This window comes from Narcine bancroftii, chromosome 1 (genome assembly GCF_036971445.1).
Source record: "Narcine bancroftii isolate sNarBan1 chromosome 1, sNarBan1.hap1, whole genome shotgun sequence".
Classification (NCBI taxonomy): Eukaryota; Metazoa; Chordata; class Chondrichthyes; order Torpediniformes; family Narcinidae; genus Narcine; species Narcine bancroftii.
Genome location: NC_091469.1, coordinates 124,533,852 through 124,555,294, shown reverse-complemented (window position 1 = coordinate 124,555,294; position 21,443 = coordinate 124,533,852). Strand labels below are relative to the sequence as shown.

The following is a 21,443-nucleotide window of genomic DNA, read 5'->3' as shown; positions in this document are numbered from 1 at the left end:
AGGGACTATGGTATTGAAGATGGAGCTATAGTGTATGAATAGCATAGGTATGGTTCGTGTCCAGGAGTTGCAGGGCCACGTGGAAAGCTAAGGAGATGATGTCTACTGTGGATAAAAATTGGTGGTACTGCTGGAGCCACTGTAATGGCAACGCTACTGCTTGTGTAGACCTATGGGAGTGGAGTCACAGTACTCCCATGGGGTCCAACCACCCAATCCAACTGCAGTCAGCTCCGAACAGCTTTAAATGTCTGTTAATGGAGCCAATGGCGGTTTTATTTGAAAATCTGAGACCACGGGTCTGGCCCAAGATGGCAGCACCTATGATCAGCAGTAGCCACGAGGGGTTACAGATCAGGGAAGCAGAGGACTGGAGCAGGGCACCAGAAAACGGGAGAACACTCCCTTTTGAGAAGAAGCAGAGGAGATGACTTGAGGGACAGTGATCATAGTGGTGGACTAGTGAGGGGTTCTGCAGCTGAAGAACATGGGTACTGGACTGTTGGCAACTTGAGGCAAGGAACTCATGCAGGTTGTGGGCTACTGGTGACTGGACTGTTGGAGACTAGGACAAGACTGGCTGAAGTGGTACCAGGTATCCGATCTGGGATGCAAGAGGGTGGCACTTGAGCGTTCCTCATCGTGTTGGAGGTTCATATCTGGAGCTTGGACTCTTTGTGGTTGCAGGAGTGCTGGAGGCGAATCCACAAACACACTGAGGGGAACTCTCTTGCTTCTTTCTCTGATTGTAAGAGGCGCTTCAGACGGGAAATCAAATTAATGAAAAAATTTTGCGTAATATTGCACGATACAATGGCACTGTGAAAAGAAAGGAACACATCTGCACCGAGTTGAGTGAACCAGTAACTAACTCTTTATTCAAACAGACTGCGCTACAAAAGCAATACTGCGAAACCCCCTCATACCCGCCACGCTGGCTCACGAGCGACATCAGCGCACAGTTTCAGGAGTGGCACTTGGTCCCTGCAGTCCACTCTTTAACCCTGGCCCTTCTCCTCAGTGAGGAGGCGGTCTCTGCGCCATTGTGTGTAGGCTGTGTCCTGTGCCAATTCGGCCCCTTGGACCGAACCTTTCTATCCCCAACGTCCAGAGTAAAAACCACATCATCCCTCAAGCACTTTAAAAGGTCCATTGTAAGGGGATTGTAAAGGGGTTCCTCGCCGGCTTCTCCTGATGAAAACAAAATCCGCAGCTTTCAAATCTTCTGGGGCATGGCAGGGTGGCATGCTGAGTGTGGTAGTAGGCAGTGGGCTTGGGTTGGCTGAGTGTGGTAGTAGGCAGTGGGCTTGGGTTGGCTGAGTGTGGTAGTAGGCAATGGGCTTGGGTTGGCTGTCTGTGGTAGTAGGCAGTGGGTTTGGGTTGGCTGAGTGTGGTAGTAGGCAGTGGGCTTGGGTTGGCTGAATGTGGTAGTAGGCAGTGGGCTTGGGTTGGCTGAGTGTGGTAGTAGGCAATGGGCTTGGGTTGGCTGAGTGTGGTAGTAGGCAGTGGGCTTGGGTTGGCTGACTGTGGTAGTAGGCAGTGGGCTTGGGTTGGCTGAGTGTGGTAGTAGGCAGTGGGCTTGGGTTGGCTGAGTGTGGTAGTAGGCAGTGGGCTTGGGTTGGCTGAGTGTGGTAGTAGGCAGTGGGCTTGGGTTGGCTGAGTGTGGTAGTAGGCAGTGGGCTTGGGTTGGCTGAGTGTGGTAGTAGGCAGTGGGCTTGGGTTGGCTGAGTGTGGTAGTAGGCAGTGGGCTTGGGTTGGCTGAGTGTGGTAGTAGGCAGTGGGCTTGGGTTGGCTGAGTGTGGTAGTAGGCAGTGGGCTTGGGTTGGCTGAGTGTGGTAGTAGGCAGTGGGCTTGGGTTGGCTGTGTGTGGTAGTAGGCAATGGGCTTGGGTTGGCTGTGTGTGGTAGTAGGCAATGGGCTTGGGTTGGCTGTGTGTGGTAGTAGGCAGTGGGCTTGGGTTGGCTGTGCTGTCCCTTAAATGCTGCAGGAAGTCCATGGCATTGAGTTGAGGTTCAATGGAGCTGAAATGGAGGTAATCTGGAATGGCGTGAAGTATCCTGCAGACTATCTCGGCTGATGAGGTTGGGAGTCCTTTGGGTGCCATGCAGATGCTGAGCAGGACCCATGGGAGTTCATCCATCCAATTTGGGCCCTGGAGTCAAGCTTTCACAGACGCTTTCAAGTGGTGGTGAAAGCACTCCATCAGTCCATTTGCTTGGAAGTGGTAGGCGGTCGTGTGGTGTAACTGGCTACCACAGAATTTCGATAGTGTTGACCACAGGGAGAAGGTGAACTGGGTTCCTCAGTTGGAGATAATATGTGAGGGGACGCCGAAATGAGCCACCCACTGTGACAAGAATGCTTGCACTCTAGCCTCCGTGTTGCAGGATGGCTTAGGGACTGCCTCTGGCCAGCATGGAAAACTATCAAATACAGTGAACAGGCATCTCACCCTTGGCTGATTAGCAGTGGCCCTACAATGTCCACGTGGATATGGTGGAATCTGTTTTCCATAGGTGGAACGGGTTGTAATGGTGCCTTGGTATGTCGCTGGGTTTTGGCACGTTGACATTGTACGCAGGTCTTCGTGGTGTAGTCCGTGCCACATAAAGTGATCATTGATCTGATGGAGGGGTACCAAAGTCCATGCACTTGTTTGAATATCTGGTGTCTTCAAACAGCGGGAAGGATAGGTCTCGGGTGGCCAGTAGACATGTCGCAAAGGCCTAGTGGTCCTCCTGGTTTGGGGGCGAACTCCTGTACCTGCAGTTCTGTGATGGCTGTGCAGTAGGCCTGCGTGTCTGCATCGTTGGCCTAGTCCCTGGCTAATTGGGCCATGTCAGTGTTACCCATAACCTCTGAGATTGTTGGGCATGAGAGTGTATCTGCTACTACATTGGATGTCCCTGCGATGTGTTGGATGTCTGTAGTAAATTCTGATATATAGGAAAGGTGGCGTTGCTGTCTGGCCAACCATGGGTCTGAGATCTTTCCCCAGTGCTTGCACCAATGGTTTGTGGTCTGTGTATGCCGTGAATATCCAGCCTTCTAGGATGTACCTAAAATTGCTTATGGCCAGGTACAGAGCTAGCAGCTTCTGATCAAAAGCACTATACTTAAATTTGGGTGACCTCAGGTGCTTGCTGAAAAAAGTAAATGGCTTCCATTGTTGATCGATCCACTGCTGCAGTACTGCACCATCTGCTCTCTCGAAGGCATCTTGTCAAGTCTGGGCCTGAGTTGGCTAAGAAGGTGGCTTCAGATGGTGCTGTTTTGGTTGCGTCAAAGGCTTGGAGTGCTTCAGTGTACCAGGTGAGTCTTCTCACCCTTTTTGATGAGGTTAACTAGTGGTTGCATGATGGCTGCTGCTTCTGGGAGGAAACAATGGTAAAGTTCACCATCCCCATGAATTCTTGCAGTCCCTTGAGAGAGATTGGTTTGGGAAAATGGTGGATGGCCTCTACCTTGCCAGGCAGTGGCATGGCTCCTGTGCTGGTGATACGATGTCCCAGGAAATTGGTGGTGTCCAAACCAAACGGGCATTTAGCTGGGTTGATCGTTAAGGTTGATCGTTAACCCATGAGCCTGAAGCTTGGTGAAGAGCTGCCAAAGGTGTTCCCTGTGTGTTCCTACGTTGGGGCTGGCAATGAGAATATCGTCTAGATCAGGGGTCGGCAACCTTCAGCATTAAAAGAGCCATTTGGGCCTGTTTCCCACCAAATAAAACCCATCTGGAGCCGCAAAACCAGTTTGATCCCTAAAATGAAGAAAACACCGCATATATTAGTTTCATTACACTTATGCTATGTATACAAGGACCATAATTTGTTTATGAAATAAAGGAACTGCAAACAGAAAACGACTGACATTTTACTTCTGTTTGTAGCAAAGCAAATTAACAAATTCTTTTGAACTCTAAAATAAAGACACTGGCACGTATAAGTTTCAAATAAAAAACACAAATACACAATTGAGTCCATCCCTTATTTGTGGAATTTTTTTTTAAAAAGAAATATTTGCTTTAATTAAATAGGGCAAACAAAAAAATTCTAGTTTGTATTTTATTCTGAAGGTTGCAGTTATCCCTTGATTTCCTCAGTCGCATAGCTACTGCAGTTAAACCGCCAGCCTAAATATAAAACACAACTACATCAGTTCAGGGTCCAATATAAAAATATATATTTGCAAAATAATAACTCATGAATTTGGATTTGTGACTTCTGCTCCTGAACCTCACTGCACATCTGATCAATATCAGGATTGTAAGATGTTATTTTGGTCTTCAAGCAGGATTGCATGCTGTCATCCATGAGGTGCAAGTGCTGTTTGCTTTTTACATAGTTCATGCTGGAGAAAACCTGCTCGCATAGGTATGTGGATCCAAAGATCAACAGGACTCCAAATGCATATTTTTTCACGTTCATGTAAGTGTCGGGAATTCCATGTTTTGAACACGTTTGTCCAGTTTGGGGAGGTTTTCAATTTCACTCCATTTGTGCTTCTGAGCAAGAATTGCTTTCTGATGAGCAACAAGATCAGCTGTCAAGCTTCTGAACTTAGACACCCATAAGTCTTTGCCAGCTATATCAGCCAGTTCGATCTCAAGATGGGGTTGACTTACATCTGTAAATGCAGTCGTATTCCACAGGGATAAATCAATGTTTAGGGGAGTGACAGGGAAGGACAAAGTGTTTTTTTTCCTCTCTGAACTCTCAGAATCTTTCCTCAAACGCATTTTGCTTTGCAATGATTGCACACTGTAAATGCTAATAATTGATCTGATGGTGTGCTTCTTTGAACTCTCTCAAAAAGCGTACCTCTCTATTTTCTTTTTTTTTCTTTGGCTTGGCTTCGCGGACGAAGATTTATGGAGGGGGTAAAAAGTCCACGTCAGCTGCAGGCTCGTTTGTGGCTGACCAGTCCGATGCGGGACAGGCAGACACGATTGCAGCGGTTGCAAGGGAAAATTGGTTGGTTGGGGTTGGGTGTTGGGTTTTTCCTCCTTTGCCTTTTGTCAGTGAGGTGGGCTCTGCAGTCTTCTTCAAAGGAGGCTGCTGCCCGCCAAACTGTGAGGCGCCAAGATGCACGGTTTGAGGCGTTATCAGCCCACTGGCGGTGGTCAATGTGGCAGGCACCAAGAGATTTCTTTAGGCAGTCCTTGTACCTTTTCTTTGGTGCACCTCTGTCACGGTGGCCAGTGGAGAGCTCGCCATATAATACGATCTTGGGAAGGCGATGGTCCTCCATTCTGGAGACGTGACCCATCCAGCGCAGCTGGATCTTCAGCAGCGTGGACTCGATGCTGTCGACCTCTGCCATCTCGAGTACCTCGACGTTAGGGGTGTGAGCGCTCCAATGGATGTTGAGGATGGAGCGGAGACAACGCTGGTGGAAGCGTTCTAGGAGCCGTAGGTGGTGCCGGTAGAGGACCCATGATTCGGAGCCGAACAGGAGTGTGGGTATGACAACGGCTCTGTATACGCTTATCTTTGTGAGGTTTTTCAGTTGGTTGTTTTTCCAGACTCTTTTGTGTAGTCTTCCAAAGGCGCTATTTGCCTTGGCGAGTCTGTTGTCTATCTCATTGTCGATCCTTGCATCTGATGAAATGGTGCAGCCGAGATAGGTAAACTGATTGACCGTTTTGAGTTTTGTGTGCGCGATGGAGATGTGGGGGGGCTGGTAGTCATGGTGGGGAGCTGGCTGATGGAGGACCTCAGTTATCTTCAGGCTGACTTCCAGGCCAAACATTTTGGCAGTTTCCGCAAAGCAGGACGTCAAGCGCTGAAGAGCTGGCTCTGAATGGGCAACTAAAGCGGCATCATCTGCAAAGAGTAGTTCACGGACAAGGGAGAGCAACGGCGGCCCCGGCCCCGGTCCGGGCGAAGGGTAGACGGCGGCGGCCCCGATACGGGCAGGAGCAAGGGGGAGACGGCGGCCCCGGCCTCGGTCGAGTGAGGCAGACGGAGGCCCCGGTCCGAACAGGGAGTGGGAGGCGGCGGCCCCAGTCCAGGCGCAGGGAGAGCAGCAGCGGCCCCGGTCCGGGCGAAGGGTAGACGGCGGCGGCCCCGATACGGGCAGGAGCAAGGGGGAGGCGGCGGCCCCAGTCCGGGCACAGGGAGAGCAGCGGCGGCCCCGGCCCCGGTCCGGGCGAAGGGTAGACGGCGGCGGCCCCGATACGGGCAGGAGCAAGGGGGAGGCGGCGGCCCCAGTCCGGGCACAGGGAGAGCAGCGGCGGCCCCGGCCCCGGTCCGGGCGAAGGGTAGACGGCGGCGGCCCCGATACGGGCAGGAGCAAGGGGGAGGCGGCGGCCCCAGTCCGGGCACAGGGAGAGCAGCGGCGGCCCCGGTCCGGGCGAAGGGTAGACGGCGGCGGCCCCGATACGGGCAGGAGCAAGGGGGAGACGGCGGCCCCAGTCCAGGCACAGGGAGAGCAGCAGCGGCCCCGGCCCCGGTCCGGGCGAAGGGTAGACGGCGGCGGCCCCGATACGGGCAGGAGCAAGGGGGAGACGGCGGCCCCGGCCTCGGTCGAGTGAGGCAGACGGAGGCCCCGGTCCGGGCAGTATGGACCGACCTAGGAGGGGAGGCAGGCCCCTCCAGCCCGGGTAAGAAACCTGCATAGGAGAAGGCCACTCCGATATAAAACCTACGACCCAAGGACCTCGCTGCCACGTCCCAGCTTGCTTGGCCACGGCACACGAACCATGGGTGTAAAGGGTGGGGCCAGTACTGCGCGCACTGCACTCCACCTAAAAGCTCCTTTGCGCAGGCCCGAGGACAGGTCCACGTCCTCCCCCTCCACGTCCTCCCCCTCCACGTCCTCCCCCTCAAAAGATGCTCACAAACTCAAGCTAGCATGCTGGAACATCAGAACCATGCTAGATAAGACTGACAGCCATCGACCTGAACGTCGGTCTGCCCTCATTGCACATGAACTCCTCAGACTTGACATCGACATAGCCGCTCTCAGTGAAGTCCGCCTGGCAGATGTAGGCAGCTTCCAAGAACGCGGCGCGGGCTACACACTCTACTGGTCTGGCAAGCCTTCGGATGAACGACGCCTATCTGGTGTAGGCTTCATGGTCAAGAGCTTCATTGCCTCCAAACTGGAAAACCTTCCGACAGGCCTCTCGGACCGAATCATGTCCATGCGACTCCCACTTCAAAACAAGCGTCACATCACCCTCATCAGTGTCTATGCTCCAACCCTCCAGGCGGAACCAGCAGAAAAGAACAAGTTCTACACCGACCTGCGCAACCTCATCCAACGTACCCCTACAGCCGACAAGGTTGTCATCCTGGGCGACTTCAACGCTCGTGTCGGCAAAGACTCAGAAACCTGGCCAGGAATCCTGGGCAAGCATGGCGTCGGCAAGTGCAACCTCTCTATACATCTCTAGCAAACACTGTCATCTTGTGCTCAAATGCCAAAACCACCTCCAGGATCTACAGGGCTGTGCCTCCTTTCCCCTGAAGACTTTTTGTTCAGCATGTTAAGGGGTGCTGTCACATCCACCATGAAGTGCAGATTTTCCAGCCAATCTGGCTGTTTTAGCTCCGGAAAGGTGAGCCCTTTGCTTTCCAAAAAAGTTTTTACAAGCTCCAGACACACAGCAGACGGCTTCAGCACCTCCCCTTTGGACAGCCACCAGACTTTGTTGTGCAGCAGGAAATCAGAGTATGTGCTTTCAACTTCTTCCAATAATGAACGGAACTGGCAGTGGTTTAATTCTTTTGCCATTATTTTGTTCACTATCTGTATGACAAGATTCATCACTTCTGTGCATTCCACTACCCTGCCTCTAGATGCAGAATGCAGTGAAACTTCAGCAGTTTTCTATCTAGTGACTTCTGAAGTAAAGTCACAAACCCCTTCTGTGCTCCTGTCATACTCCGTGCCCCATCAGTAGCCACTGACACCAAGTGGGTGGTGTTTATTTCTTTGGTCTTTAAACAATCTAGCACAGCTTCACAGATGTCCTTCCCCACCCCCCTTGTTTGGCCTTTAAGTGGTATCAACTCCATGATTTCTTCCTGTGGCCCAGCAGAGTTCACATATCTGCATAATAACACTATTTGCTGAATATCACTGACATCTTTTGATTCATCACAGGTGATTGAGTACATTGGAGCCGAATTAATGCCCTTAATTAGTTGACTGGTGACATTTGCTGCCATTTTTATGGTCCTGTCCTTTGCAGAGAGTAGCATATCTGATTTTCTGAACAATTTCACTCTTGTTTTTGAAGTCCGAGAATAGATGTTCTGATATCCTGATAAATGATTCTTTTATATATTCCCCATCTGTGAACGGCTTCCCGTGCCTGGCTATCTTCCGAGCTGCCACAAAACTAGTAGAAATACTTGAATTTGTAGATTTCATCCACTTCTTCAAAATATTTTTACTCTGATCAGCTTTCTGCAGCAGTTCTAAAACTGCTCTTTTTCTTTCACCTCCAGATGGGTATTTTTCAGCAAAAGCTGTGTATTTATTCTGGAAATGTCTTTCAACATTAGATTTTTTTTGTTGTTTGCTAATTTCTTGCCACGTATTAAGCATACAGGTAAACCAGCTTTGTCAGCAGTGAAAGCAAATGAATCTGTCCATGAAGCAATAAATGTTATTTTCATCAGAAACTTTTTTTTGAATTTATCTATGGTTAGCTTACCAGGGGTCGCAACTTCAAAACCAGTCACTTGCCAGGTTCAACAGGTGACGCATACAATGGTATCAACCACTACAGTGCTCTGATGCAAATTTTGATCAACAAAATATTACAACACATTTTATTTTAATGTTACAAGATCATCTTAATCTCTGAAACAATAATTATTACATTGATAAAACTAACTAAATAAAAAAATAATTTAAATGAAATAGCCATTTACTGTATTCACATTTTTTCAAAGCCACAGGGAGCCACGGCAGAGGGATGAAAGAGCCGCTTTTGGCTCTGGAGCCATGGGTTGCAGACCTCTGGTCTAGATAGACGAATATTCCCTCCAGGTCTCGAGTCACCATGTCCATAAGGCGCTGGAACATCTGGGATGCATTTTTTAGGCCAAAAGCCATACGCATGAATTCAAAATCCGACCGGGGTGATGGCATTCTTTGGGATGTCATCGGTGTGCACTGGGATCTGATGATATCCTTTAACCAAATTGACTTTAGAGAAGATCAGAGTTTCCTGGAGTTGAGCAGTGTAATCTTACACAGATCGGTATTGGATACCGATCTGGAACTGTTGCGTCATTTAACCACCAGTAGTCTCCACATGGGCATCACGCTCCAGAGTTCTTGGGGACCATATGTAGGGGGAAGGCCCAAGGGCTGGTTGAGCGGCAAATGATACCCAACTCCTCCATGGTTGCAAAATCTGTTTTGGCCAGGAGGAGCCTGTCCTGGGGAAGTCGTCTTTCCCTCGTGTAAACTGGTGATCCTGTGGCCCCATTGAAGTGCTGCACACCGTGTGCAAGTTCTGTGTCGTGGAAATTCTGGACTAGCAGTGACAGGAAATTGGCCAGTAGGGAGTTGTACTCATTCCAGTTGGAGGCATGGACTCCCATTGACTGGAAATTTTGTTTGTGTACTGTGAAGGGAAAAACCTGGAAGGTTGCTGCATTCACTAGGCGGCACCTGGTCAAATCCACCAGCAGACCGTTGGCCCACAGAAAGTCTGCCCCTGCGACTGTGCACTCCCATCAGAAAACTGTGCTCTTGGTGTGGATAGTCGCAAGTTGAGTTCCGTAGCAGGGGATCGTAGAACTGTTGGCTGCCTGTGAGGGGATTGTTTCTCCACTCGAAGAATGTGGGCAGTATGAGACTGATCTCTGCACTAGTGTCCACGAGGAACAGTCGCTCAGTCTTCAGATGTCGTAGGTACAGGAGACCTTTACTGGTGCCAACTGCCGAGGCTACTAACAATGGGTGGTTTGCTAGTTTCCCAGCATCTGGCTGGGTGTGGATCCGGGGAAATTACAGGGGGGATGCAATGTCGGGCATTATGACTCCATCGAAGGTGGTAATAACAGTAACCAGTAGCCTTGTCTGGATGATCGCCATGCTGTGTTTGTACAGGTGCCGGAGAGGTGGACTGAGTACTCCCTGTTGGTGTGGTAGCACCTACCGCACAAATAGGTTGGGCATGGATTGAGTCTGGCTGAAGGGTTTGGAAATACCGGTCCGCTTCCTTGGCCATGAGGTGCAGGTGAGCAAAGTCTATATTAGAGATGGCTGAGGCAATGTGGACTGGCAACTTCGACAAGAATAGAGCTTCAAACAAGAAACTCTTGATGTGTCCGTCTGCAAATCCTGCATGAGGTCAGAGGGGTTGCGGTTCCCTCAGTCCTGTGAGTTAAGTATGCGAATGGCCCGTTCGTGCCTGCTGAGTTCGAAAGAGTCGAGTAAGAACCGACGAAAGAGGGTATACTTGCGTTCCATGGGCGGGTGGTTCACAAAAGGGCTGACTCTTTTGCTGCTGTAACTGGATCCATGGCACTGACAATGTGCCAGAATTTGGTGTCTTCAGCTGTTATGCCTCTTAACACAAACTGTGCCTCGGCTAGCTGTAGCCAACTGTGTGGCTAGTTGGCCCAAAATGGCAGTAAGTGACTGCCCATGGTGTTCACCGTAGCTGGGGCAGGAGCAGAAATGGCCGCGACTGCACCACGTTCATCTCCGGAAAGCTGGTCGGGTCCATGCTGCTGCGTGCTTGGAAAGTCTCAAACCATTGAAACCTATGCGGCCACGATACGGTGGTGCTGCAAAAATAAAGGAACACATCTGCACCAAGCTGAGTGAACAAGTGACTGGACTCTTTATTCAAACAGACTGCGCTACGAAAGCAACACTACGAAACCCCTCCCACCACCCACCGCAGTGGCTCACGGGAGTGATGTCAGCGCGCAGTCTCAGGAGCAACACTCGCTCCCCACAGTCTTGCTCTTTAACCTGGCCCTTCTCCTCCGTGAGAAGGCGTTCTCTGTGCTGTTGTGTGTGCGCTGTGGCGATTCGGCCCATTGTGTACGGGGCTGGAATGGACCGCTACATACTGTCTTTGTTACATGAGAAATTGAATTTTGAATCTTAATATGTTTGAGCAGTGGGCAAATTGAAGTGGGTCAAGGCTGGCTGAAAGGATAGAGTTCCTGTGAGTCTTGACCAGTCTCTCAAAGCTATCAGAGTCCCACTGGTCAATAAATATTTAGGTGTGTTATTATGTTTTTATTCGGTGTTGATATGATGTTGGCCCTCTTCAAACAAGTTGCGACTGGCTCATGATGAGATTAAAGATGTCTGAATATATCCACTAGTTGATCTGTGCAAGCTGTAAGAATGCATCCCAGTGTGGGTTTTGTTAACTAATTTCATTTAAACAATTTTCTTTTTCATCTTTCCTTTGAAAGTGGATAACTTCACATTTTCCTCTTTATAATCCATCTGCCAAATTGTTTGTCAGTCCACATCACTTTTCTGGCGGTTTGTGACCTTGAGCTTTGTTAATCTATCCATGTTTACATCTGTAGCAATTTTTGGCACTGAACTTTTCTTGTGATATTATAGCCTCCATTTTTGCTTTATTATAACACTAGTATTGCACTAACTGCTGCACAATGACTTGCCTGGATTGCACGCCAGTCAGTTTTTCACTGTATCTCTCGCACGTGAGGAAAAAATAAAATGAAAAAATATCAAACTCTTATGATATTACATTATAACAATATATCATTATGGAATTAGTTGCTTCAGACTGATCCTTGTAACACCCCATTAGCAACTAATTTTCAATTTAAAAATGACCATACATACTCACTCTGAAGGATCCATCTCACCTTGGATAAAATGGTTATTTTTCTATATAGTCCCTTGTAAATGCAGTACATGTTCACAAATGTAAGCAGTGACACCTTAAGGGAACGATCTCCAAAATTCCGATGAAAGGTAACCACATTTATAGACGTCTTCTCAATCAGTAGTTCTTCCATTTAAAAAAAAATGGTGATATGGTGACTTCTTGTACAATCATTTTGACCTTTATTACCTGTACAACCTTAACACTTTGGGTTTGTAGTTTTAATGGTGCGCTGCTTAAAATTAAATTTGAACCACCAGGTGGTGCTAATGCATTGCAAATTTGAGCGACAACGTCGACGTGAGATCTCGTAGATTTTTCCCCCCTTGCACATAAAGTTTAAAGAGGCAGTTCCATAAATAAACACAGCAGTATGTACATTTTTGCCTCTTGATTATGAAGAGCTATTCAGACCAGGTAACTTATCATATTTCAGCCAATATCTCTGGTAACCCATAAAGTAATTTTCATATCCAGTAAGCCAGTTAGTTTCTTTCCCCTTTGCCTGTTTATTTAGGTGATTAGTGGATGCTGATAATTAATAGTTGTTACATGAACATGGTTATTTGTTAAAATAATAAAGATAAACATAAATATTTAGAGACACAATGTGAAGACTGCAGATGCTGGAATCGAGCAAAAAATGATCTGCTGGAGGAGCTCAGTGGATCAAGCAGCATCAGGGAGGTAAAGAATGGTCAATGTTTTAGTTTGGAGCCCTTCATCATTTGCCTTCCAGATTGTGTACTGTATCTGCATGTTGGCATTCAGTGAGCTGTGTGCTTGGTTACCTTTGAACATCATTCCCAATCTGTCAATAATTCAAATAAAGTTAATGTCTTTTAATTGTTGTAATTGTAACTGCCTCGACAGCTACCTCCTTATGAATACTGGGGCGTGGTCCACGTGATTTGTCCACCTTCTGATTTTTATTTCCCAACTTCTTCAGCACCTTCTCCGTAGTAATAGTGACTACATCCACTTCTGTCCCTTGATACTCTCAAACTTTTGGTGTACTGCTGACATCTTCCACTGTGAAAACTGACACAGAGTTCATTTTTTTTTTGTTCCCCCATTACTATCTCCCCAGCATAGTTTTCCAGTGGTCCAATGTTCACCTTCACCTCTTTTGTTCTTAAAATATCTGGGGGGAAAAAAAACATTTCTCATTCTCGTTACTGGTTAGCTTGCCTTAATATATTATCTCTTTTCTCCTTTTATTAAGTAGTCTTCTGTTGGCTTTTAAAAGTGTCTCAATCCTGTGGCTTCCCACTTTTTTTTTGCTAATTACATGCCTTCTCTTTCATGCTGTCTTTGACTTCCCTTGTCAACCATGGTTTTATTGTCCTTGGGATGAACTAGTCCTGTGCCTTCTGTGTTAAGTTCAGAAACCTGCCAGTGCATGGTTCCAATCAACTTTGACCAGCTCCTGACTTGTAGTTCACTTTATTCTGCTAGTATATGATACATATGGTTGTAATTTCTACCACTCAAACTGCAGGGTGAATTGGTTACATTATCCCCTTATCAGATCTGGTTCATTACAGTAGTACTCAATCCAAAATTGCCTTATTGATAGCCTGCTACACCTGCAAACCAATAGTTGCGATTCAAACACAGCAGCAGGCTGCAATCACTTGCTATTTAAATAATAATCTGATCTTCCATCTTTCATTCCAAAGTGGATAACCTCACATTTACTAACATTGTTCTCCATCTTCCAGACTCACTTAATCAAACTTTATCTTCCTGCAGACTCTCCATATCCTCTGCAGTCTGCTTTTCCACTTGGTGTCACCAGCAAACTTGGATACACTGCACTCTGTCCCCTCTTCCAGATTGTTAATGTATATCATGAATAGCTACAGGCCCAGCACTGATTGCCTACCAGAAAAACACCCATGTATCCCAACTCGCTGCTTTCTATTGGTTAACCAATCCTCTTATCACCCCAACTCTACACATCCTTATTTTGTGGATGCCTTCTATGGCACCTTATCAAGTGCCTTCTGGAAATGCAAATAAACAATGCCCATCTGCTCCCCTCTATCTGCTATGCTTGATATATCCTTAAAAGACACAAGTTTGTCAAAATAGACTGCCTTTGCTGTATCCTTGATGCTTCTGGCTGATGGATCTATTTTGATTCTGATGCCGTGCTATTTCTTCAAGTATAGCTTCAAGCATCTTCCCAACTACAGATGCCAAATTAAGTAGGCAATAGTTCCCTGCCTTTTGCCTACATCCTTTTTTTGAACAGTGGCCTGACATTCACAGATCCAATCCACCAGAACCTGCCCAGAGTCCAGAATATTTCAGTAATTTATCATCAAATCCTCTACTATGACTTCTGCCATTTCTATTAGTACCCTGGGATGAATTCCATTAGGACCTGGGGACTTGTCTATCTTTAGGATCAAAATTTTGCTCAGCACTACCTCGTCAGTGATAGGTATTGTATGCAGGACCTCTTCTCCCATGCATCCTCAGAGGTCTTTGGTATATGTGACAGATTATGTTGTGTTGTATTATATATAGATATGCTTTTGGGAGCTATATTGGGCTGGTTTTTTAGTGTAGGTCACATACAGACACTTCAAAACAGATCTCATTTAAATGCTGGAGCTCCGCTCAAGTCAGACAGGGTGGCTACTGGGGGCTTTTGCAAAATCTTTGGAGTGTGCCCAAGAGACTTCACTAATGGATTGTTCTTTGGTAAAGCAACAGATGAGAGTTTGGAGGAGTAGTTCGGACCTGTAGGCTGTCTGGAGTGCAGCTTGCTGTTCTAACAGGGTCATGTGGTTTTTGCAAGTAGAGAGAGTTGAACAGCTTTTTCCTCAGAGCGAGAGAGAGAGAGAGAGATCAGTTCTGCAATGTTACAATCAGCAACAGCAGCTGGGACTGGAACAGGTCAAGCTGGAAAGCTTGTGGAAAACCCCATTTTTGCAGATGGGTTGTGAGTACTTAGTTCAGCCTGATCAAAGCCCTTGTAGTCTATACAAGAGGAGATGACTGGATGCATAATCTTTTACTTGAAATAAGGGAAACAAAAAGGTGACCTGAAAGAAAGGCTATCATCTGGATAACCCTGATGGGGCAAGTTTCTTCGGCAAGTCTCTGACGTGGCTGATTAAAAAGGATCAGTTTGTGTCCAGGAACAACAAATCTCTTAAAACTGACAAGAACGGTAACCATTTACCTTTCAAGCACCAAAGCCTGGTGAACTTTATAAATGTTAAATTCTGTGCACAGTATAAGAATTGCCTGAAACCAGTGAACTTGGAGGAATGAGAAGTGAGATTAGACTGTGAAGCAAAGAACCTTTCTCAACTTAAACACACATTACATACACGTGTGCTTAGAATTAGAAGGGGGTTAAGTTAGTTTAGTTAAGTTAATAAAGTGTGATCCTGTTTTCATGTTTAAAGATAATTAAAAGCAACTTTTGATTAAGTAACCATTTGTCTTGGTGAATATCCATTGCTGCTGGGTTTATGGGTTGTAACATATGCTAGACCTATCCTGTAGACTGCCACGAAATAGTAATTCAAAACCTCATTGTAAACTCCCTCTTTGTTTAGGACTTCATGAAGGGGAGCATAGATGATGGCATCACTCTGCTCTGCTTTTGAATGCAATGGTTTTTAAATTGTTAAAAAAAAGTTACTGAGATATGTTGCTGTGTGGCTTTTTGCCAGATGGACTAGTTTGCTCCCTTATAAAAGGAGTGTTGATGGTTAATTGGCAATTGTAAGATATTCCTTAATGTAGACTAGGAAATGGGACAGAACTATTGGAGTGTCTTAACCAGTGAGAATGCGGTATTCAAGATGGGAGTGCTGATCACACTTCGTGAAGTTAAAATTTATCCCGCCCCCTCCCTGGCTTACCCTGATGAATGGAACATAAAGATTGATCTGACAAAAAGTATTCAAAATAAAACATTGTTTATCTTTCCATGATGTTGTCTGATCTGCTGAGCATTTCCAGCATCTGCAGTTTAAAAAATTCTCATTTAGAATTGATCCTGGATCTCTAATTGAGCAGGAATGGTAAATATCTGCCATATTTTCTATCTCTGGTCATTCTCTGGAAGCTATTGAGTGCATATTTTTAAGATAAAATTGGAGTTGGCCAAGATTAAGTAATGTGCAAATATTTGTGGTTAACACATGCTCCATTTTATTTCTGATCAAAGGTCGTATTTCATCCAAAGGTGTAATCAAAATGTCTTGGGCTGCACCCTTTTGAGGTTGTTCATGTTCAGATCATATCTGAAAATATGTTTTCAGACCTTAAAAGCATTTTGATTGTAGTGACTTTTTTCAGCTTTGTGCATTGAAGTTGCAGATAACTATTTTCCTTGTCGATTTCATCCTGTGTAAATATAAGCTGCTTTCAGGTGGCCAGAATACCCGACTGTAAAGCTGCCTATTCTACCCCAATGCGGCTGTCGGGTGGCCACCTGAAAGTGTAGAACCCGGCCAGGAAGAGCATTTACCTAACCCTCCTCCTGTAGGTATATTCTCCAGCTCGGAGATCCCCCGTTGTACCTGAAAGCAGCATTGGGACTACGGCCACAGTCCACAGGAGCCAGTGTTCACTCAGACGCATCTCTCCTTCAACTGGCACGTTCAGGTGACAGAAAAGAGTTTTCTCCGCAGCCACCTGAACGTCCCAGCTGCACACCCCCAGCCGCATCTGCCAGGGTATTATCTGCATCCAAGCACCTGAAAGCGGATATAGTTTGGCTGTTGACTTGTGAAATAAGCAATCTAGTATAATTGCCAACAAAGTACAGTTGAGAAATATCAAATTCTACCTCATTTAGACTGGGATCAAAACTACTTCTTTGGTTACAAGGAGTGGAAGAATTTCTCACACTTAGATTTTAAAAAGTTAAGATTCATTCCAAAATTTATTATTTCTGAAAAGATTTATTCATTTTAATAACTTTGAGTAAAATATTTCCAACAAGTTACTGATTTGCTTGTTTTGTAAAAATCTATCTGGAAGCCCACATTGCTGTTGGGATTGTCTCTGCTTGAATGCCAACTAAAGTGCTACTATGTTTTAATTTCTGCATGGGTATTGTTCATCCAGCAAGCACAATATTAAAATAATGTTGGTTTGTTGTAGGTTTGGGAATGCAGCTCGGGGAAGTAAAGTATGCCCTCTGATTATTCTAATATGATCCTTCAAAAATGCACGGAGAATAATTTAGCAGATGAGCAAGTCGACGGTCGATGTTTTATAAGGAATTGATTTAAATTGGCTGGATAGTTGGGAAGTACTGAACATCAGTGTTTTAAAAATATTTGAAATTGGTTTAAAATTAAATACTTTCATGGTTGAGTGATTTCCATTGTCCACCCCAATGTATCTGAGTTTAAAACCTCCTTGACCATTTGTAATCTTTAATAAACCACTCTTAAAATGCATTTGTTGTTTCTCTGGATCACTCTTAATTTGTGTTAACAATAAAAAGTGGAATGTTATTGACATCTTGAGCCTTTTTAAATATTGCAATACCTTAGCAGAATGCATATTTATATTTTTGTATATGTACTTAGAAGAATCAATCTTTCAAAGCCATAGAATAGGGCAGTTTTGTGGCTGGAATTTCAAATTTGAGTGTTTCTTCACCTTGTTGAAAGGCCATGAATGCTGAATGAAAACTGTTCCTGAGATATGGGTGAATGTTGCAATGAAGGTGAGAAGTGGAGTCATCCATTTGGAATGTTGATTGTTACAGGCTTGTTAGTTGACTTTTAAATCCCAAGGTACTGTACAATCCTGTCAAAACCCAGAAGAAGCTGTATTTGATTAAAATTCTCGAGGTTCGTTCTAATTCAGAAACCAATTTATGGCTACAGTGAAAAAGGTACTAGTGATTGCAGATAGTCTTCAGCTAACACTGAAAGCGCAGCAGACTGCAGAAGAAAGGGAACTGACTGATAATGGAACTGAACAGCAATTGATTGGGTATGTTTCGATAGGTTAATGCTTTTGCTATTGTGATTGCATTCATACTAATGACCTGTGGTTTATCTCTTGGTTACTGTTTTATTCAGTGAAATGTGTCCTAAATTCAAGGAATTGAGAGCAAATTACGATTGGTGTGAATGAAATTTTTGTGATATTTCGGATTAATTTGAAAACTATTCAAGAAGCCAGCCCAACCAACATGATTGGTCACTCCTTCATAGAATTATTGTTAGTCTTGTGAGGGTGCTCAAAAATTCATCTGATTCTTTTGGGTGCAAGTAGCTGGTGGAAATGCATTCAAACCTGTTGGTTGATGTGATTTTTAATTTGCTAAAACTTTTGATTGAACTCAGTATAAACAGATGTGTTAAAAGTAAATTTTCAACAACTTCAAATGCTCATTATTTTCAGATGGTTGATTAAAACTGATTACAAATACTTTTTTTGCCATGTTACTAATCTTGAAAGTATACAGATTGTACATTTAAATATCAGCTTATTGTGCTAGCTTGTCAGATTTGTATCATTCAAGCTGAAAATGTATGTGAAAATTCTGTAATAATTCTCAAAATTGATCTGATTTTTATTATGAATTGCAAAAATGTCATTGTCCATGGGTGAAATTTGGCACAAGTATTTTTGGCAAGTCCTGTTCATTTAGTACAATGAAAATGTTTCAAATACTATATATATGGTTAAAAATGTATTCCACTGTAGTCTACTTACAGGTAGTCCTCAACTTATAATGGGGTTGTGTTCCGGCACTCCCACTTTCATGTCGCAAAAGGCAGTGGGATCAGTGTGGGGACTGATAGCGGACTATCGGGAGAGAGCGGGGCAGTGCAGTGGGATCAGTGTGTGGCTGTGGGGAGATGCTGAACATTGTAGCCTAGCCAAAATTCAAATACAGTACGGATTCTACCATTGTAACTTTGAAAAATTAAGTTGGATCATAATAAGTCAGGACTATCTGTATTTTTCATTTTGGCATGATGTTACTTTTTAAAATAATGTACCTTGATTGAGGTACATTATTTTGAATGTGTCACTATCACGAGCTCTGCAAATAGCTTGTCAGATCGCTGTTCTTCAGGAATACAAAAATAGTTGGAATTTAAGTCAGTTTAAAAATAGGGCATTTCTATTGTTAACAGTTTAGTTTAACAAATTTTAAAACTGTAGCCACACGTGTATTTTATCTATTACTGTAGAAAGAATCACAGTTTCCCACAAATTGCAGTATTACTGGATTCTGGACATGTGGGATTAATTCACATAATGCTTCAAATGTAGTACTGGAGTAATTGATTTATTTTAGACTGCTGATAAAGTTGCTGAAAAATTAAAAATTGAGAAAATTAAAGCATCATCCCACTAATTTTCATAGTTTATATGATGGTTCTCTCATTGCAAAGCATAACCATCTAAGTGCATGCCTTTTAACAGTGTTCGGGGCCTTAAAATTTGCTGTTCTATATGATTTTATTGTATAAATACATAAATTACCATGAAATGTAAGAATTTAACACCAATTTATGCTCTGGGTACTTCATTAATTACCTTCCTCCATTTTATTATATTAACCAGTGGAAGGTCAAAAACTGCTGTTGGTGGTTACAATTTCTGGCCATGTAAAATTTTGAAAGCTACCTGCCATCTAACAAATTTGCATGCTTTTTTTAATGTTCATATTTTAAATTATAACAATTTTTTATTACAAAGTTGTATATTGTGCATTTATTGTTGAGTTTTTATTGTTATCCCTCCAAATGTATTTTGAGCACTTTGAGTATTAAACATGACAAACTGTTGGTTTAATCTTTTCCCTGATTATTTTATTTCTTTTCAGGAATGAAGATCTGCACCAAATGCTGGAGAGCAATAAAGACTCACTTAAATTGGAGGCTATGAAGAGAATTGTTGGGGTAAATTATACTTTATCATTAATGATGTCACCCAATCTACTAGGATGGAGGAAAATAGACTTTGTTAAAAGTGTTGCATCTAATAAACATGTGAATTAAAGATTAGGAAACCATTTGAATCCACAGTTCAGAAATGAAAAAGAAAAGGTTATATTCTTGGCTTATGCCATATTAGAACATTTACCTGTTGCTTTTCTTCAGGGAATTCCCAACAGTTACATCTAAGGAGGAATGTGCCTAATATGTAGATTTGTAAGGCTGTGGCTATTTGTGAGAGGTGGTTGGAGAAAGGATTGTGGTGAAGGGCAGTGATGGTTAGATATTGGTGCACACAATCATTTTAAATTAAGGGGTTAAAATACAAAAAAAAACTGATAAAATTGACATGAATCTGGAAAGGAGCATGAAAAGAAAGGGTTTGGAAATTTCTGTTCTATGTTATGAAACTACTTCCCCTCATGATCCATAGTTACAATTTGGAGATCACATTAATCACTATATTTGATGGCAGAAAGACCCACTTAAAAATAAAAGGCTCAAAAATATCCCCTGGGTCTTGTATGCAAAGTTGAAATGAGAGTGACAATAGTGAGTAACGCCGACTGCGATCATTGTTGCTGTGTGGCTCACTATCTTAACCACCATCTATTGTTGGGAGCTGGTGGTGGACTGTCAAGGGGCGGGGGTAGGGAGAGGGAGGAGGATGGGATGAGTGTGCAGGCTGGTGGCGGACATTTGGGAGACTCTCCCGGCAGCCCTCTGTCGGACACCACACTAGTCCCATCCCCCTCCCCCGGGAGAGAGGGGGGGGGGAAGATTTCAAGATGTCATTGGAGCCAGTAGTGTTTCTGCTGGCTGAGATACTTGCCAAGTGCTGTTCCAGGAACAAGAAGAGATTTCTCTGTTGTAGTCTCAGGCCAGCGTTGAAGAGGAAGAAGATCAAGAAGAGGAGGTGACAAGACAGATGAGAATTTTTAAAGATAAAGGTAGAAAATTGAAAGTGCCACAAGAGGAAGAATGCACTAATGCCCAGTTGTTAAAAGAATTGAGGGAGATTAAAACAAATATGAAGAACTTGTATAAGCATATGAAGAAATATTTTGTCATTATCCAGAAATTGCAAAATAAACTGGATGGATCTTTGTCCGCGAAGCCAAGCCAAAGAAAGAAAAGAAAAAAAGAAGATAGAATGGTGAAAGTGGAAAATGACATTGATGCATGGCCATTGAAAAGAACCAACTTTGGGGGAAAGTGGATCTATTAGAGAATTTTAGTAGAAGAAACTATTAAGATTGTTGGCCTTAAAGAAGGTGAGGAAGGTGACAAACCAATAAACTTTCTCCAACGATGGATTCTGGAGGTCTTGGGACCAGATAAATTTGAAAATATTGAAATTGAAAGGGCACATAGAGCCTCCACCAGATCAGACGCCAAGATCTATACTTATCAAATGTCTTTGATAGGGAGAACATATTGGTTTTAGCAGCACAAGGTGCTAAGGATAGACAGGATCCATTGGAATTTCATGGAGCAAAGTTATTCTTCTATCCTGATATGTTTGGATTGTTGAAGAAACAGAAAGCATTTAACACAGTGAAGCATACTTTATTGCAAAAGGGTTACCGGTTTATTTTGTCATCCTGCTACTTTGGAGATTTTATTGCAATGAGAACAGAACAAGT

The 21,443-nt window shown here is 44.3% G+C and overlaps 1 protein-coding gene across 3 annotated transcripts in view; it reads left to right on the top strand.

The window, feature by feature from the left end:
• ap3b1a (adaptor related protein complex 3 subunit beta 1a) overlaps positions 1-21,443 on the top strand; it is a 380,897-nt gene that overhangs the window by 23,088 nt on the left and 336,366 nt on the right. For all 3 annotated transcript variants that reach the window (XM_069938172.1, XM_069938181.1, XM_069938185.1), the window contains exon 2: positions 19,686-19,761. In XM_069938172.1, coding sequence (XP_069794273.1) covers positions 19,686-19,761 — 76 coding nt within the window. The remainder of the gene's footprint in view (positions 1-19,685; positions 19,762-21,443) is intronic.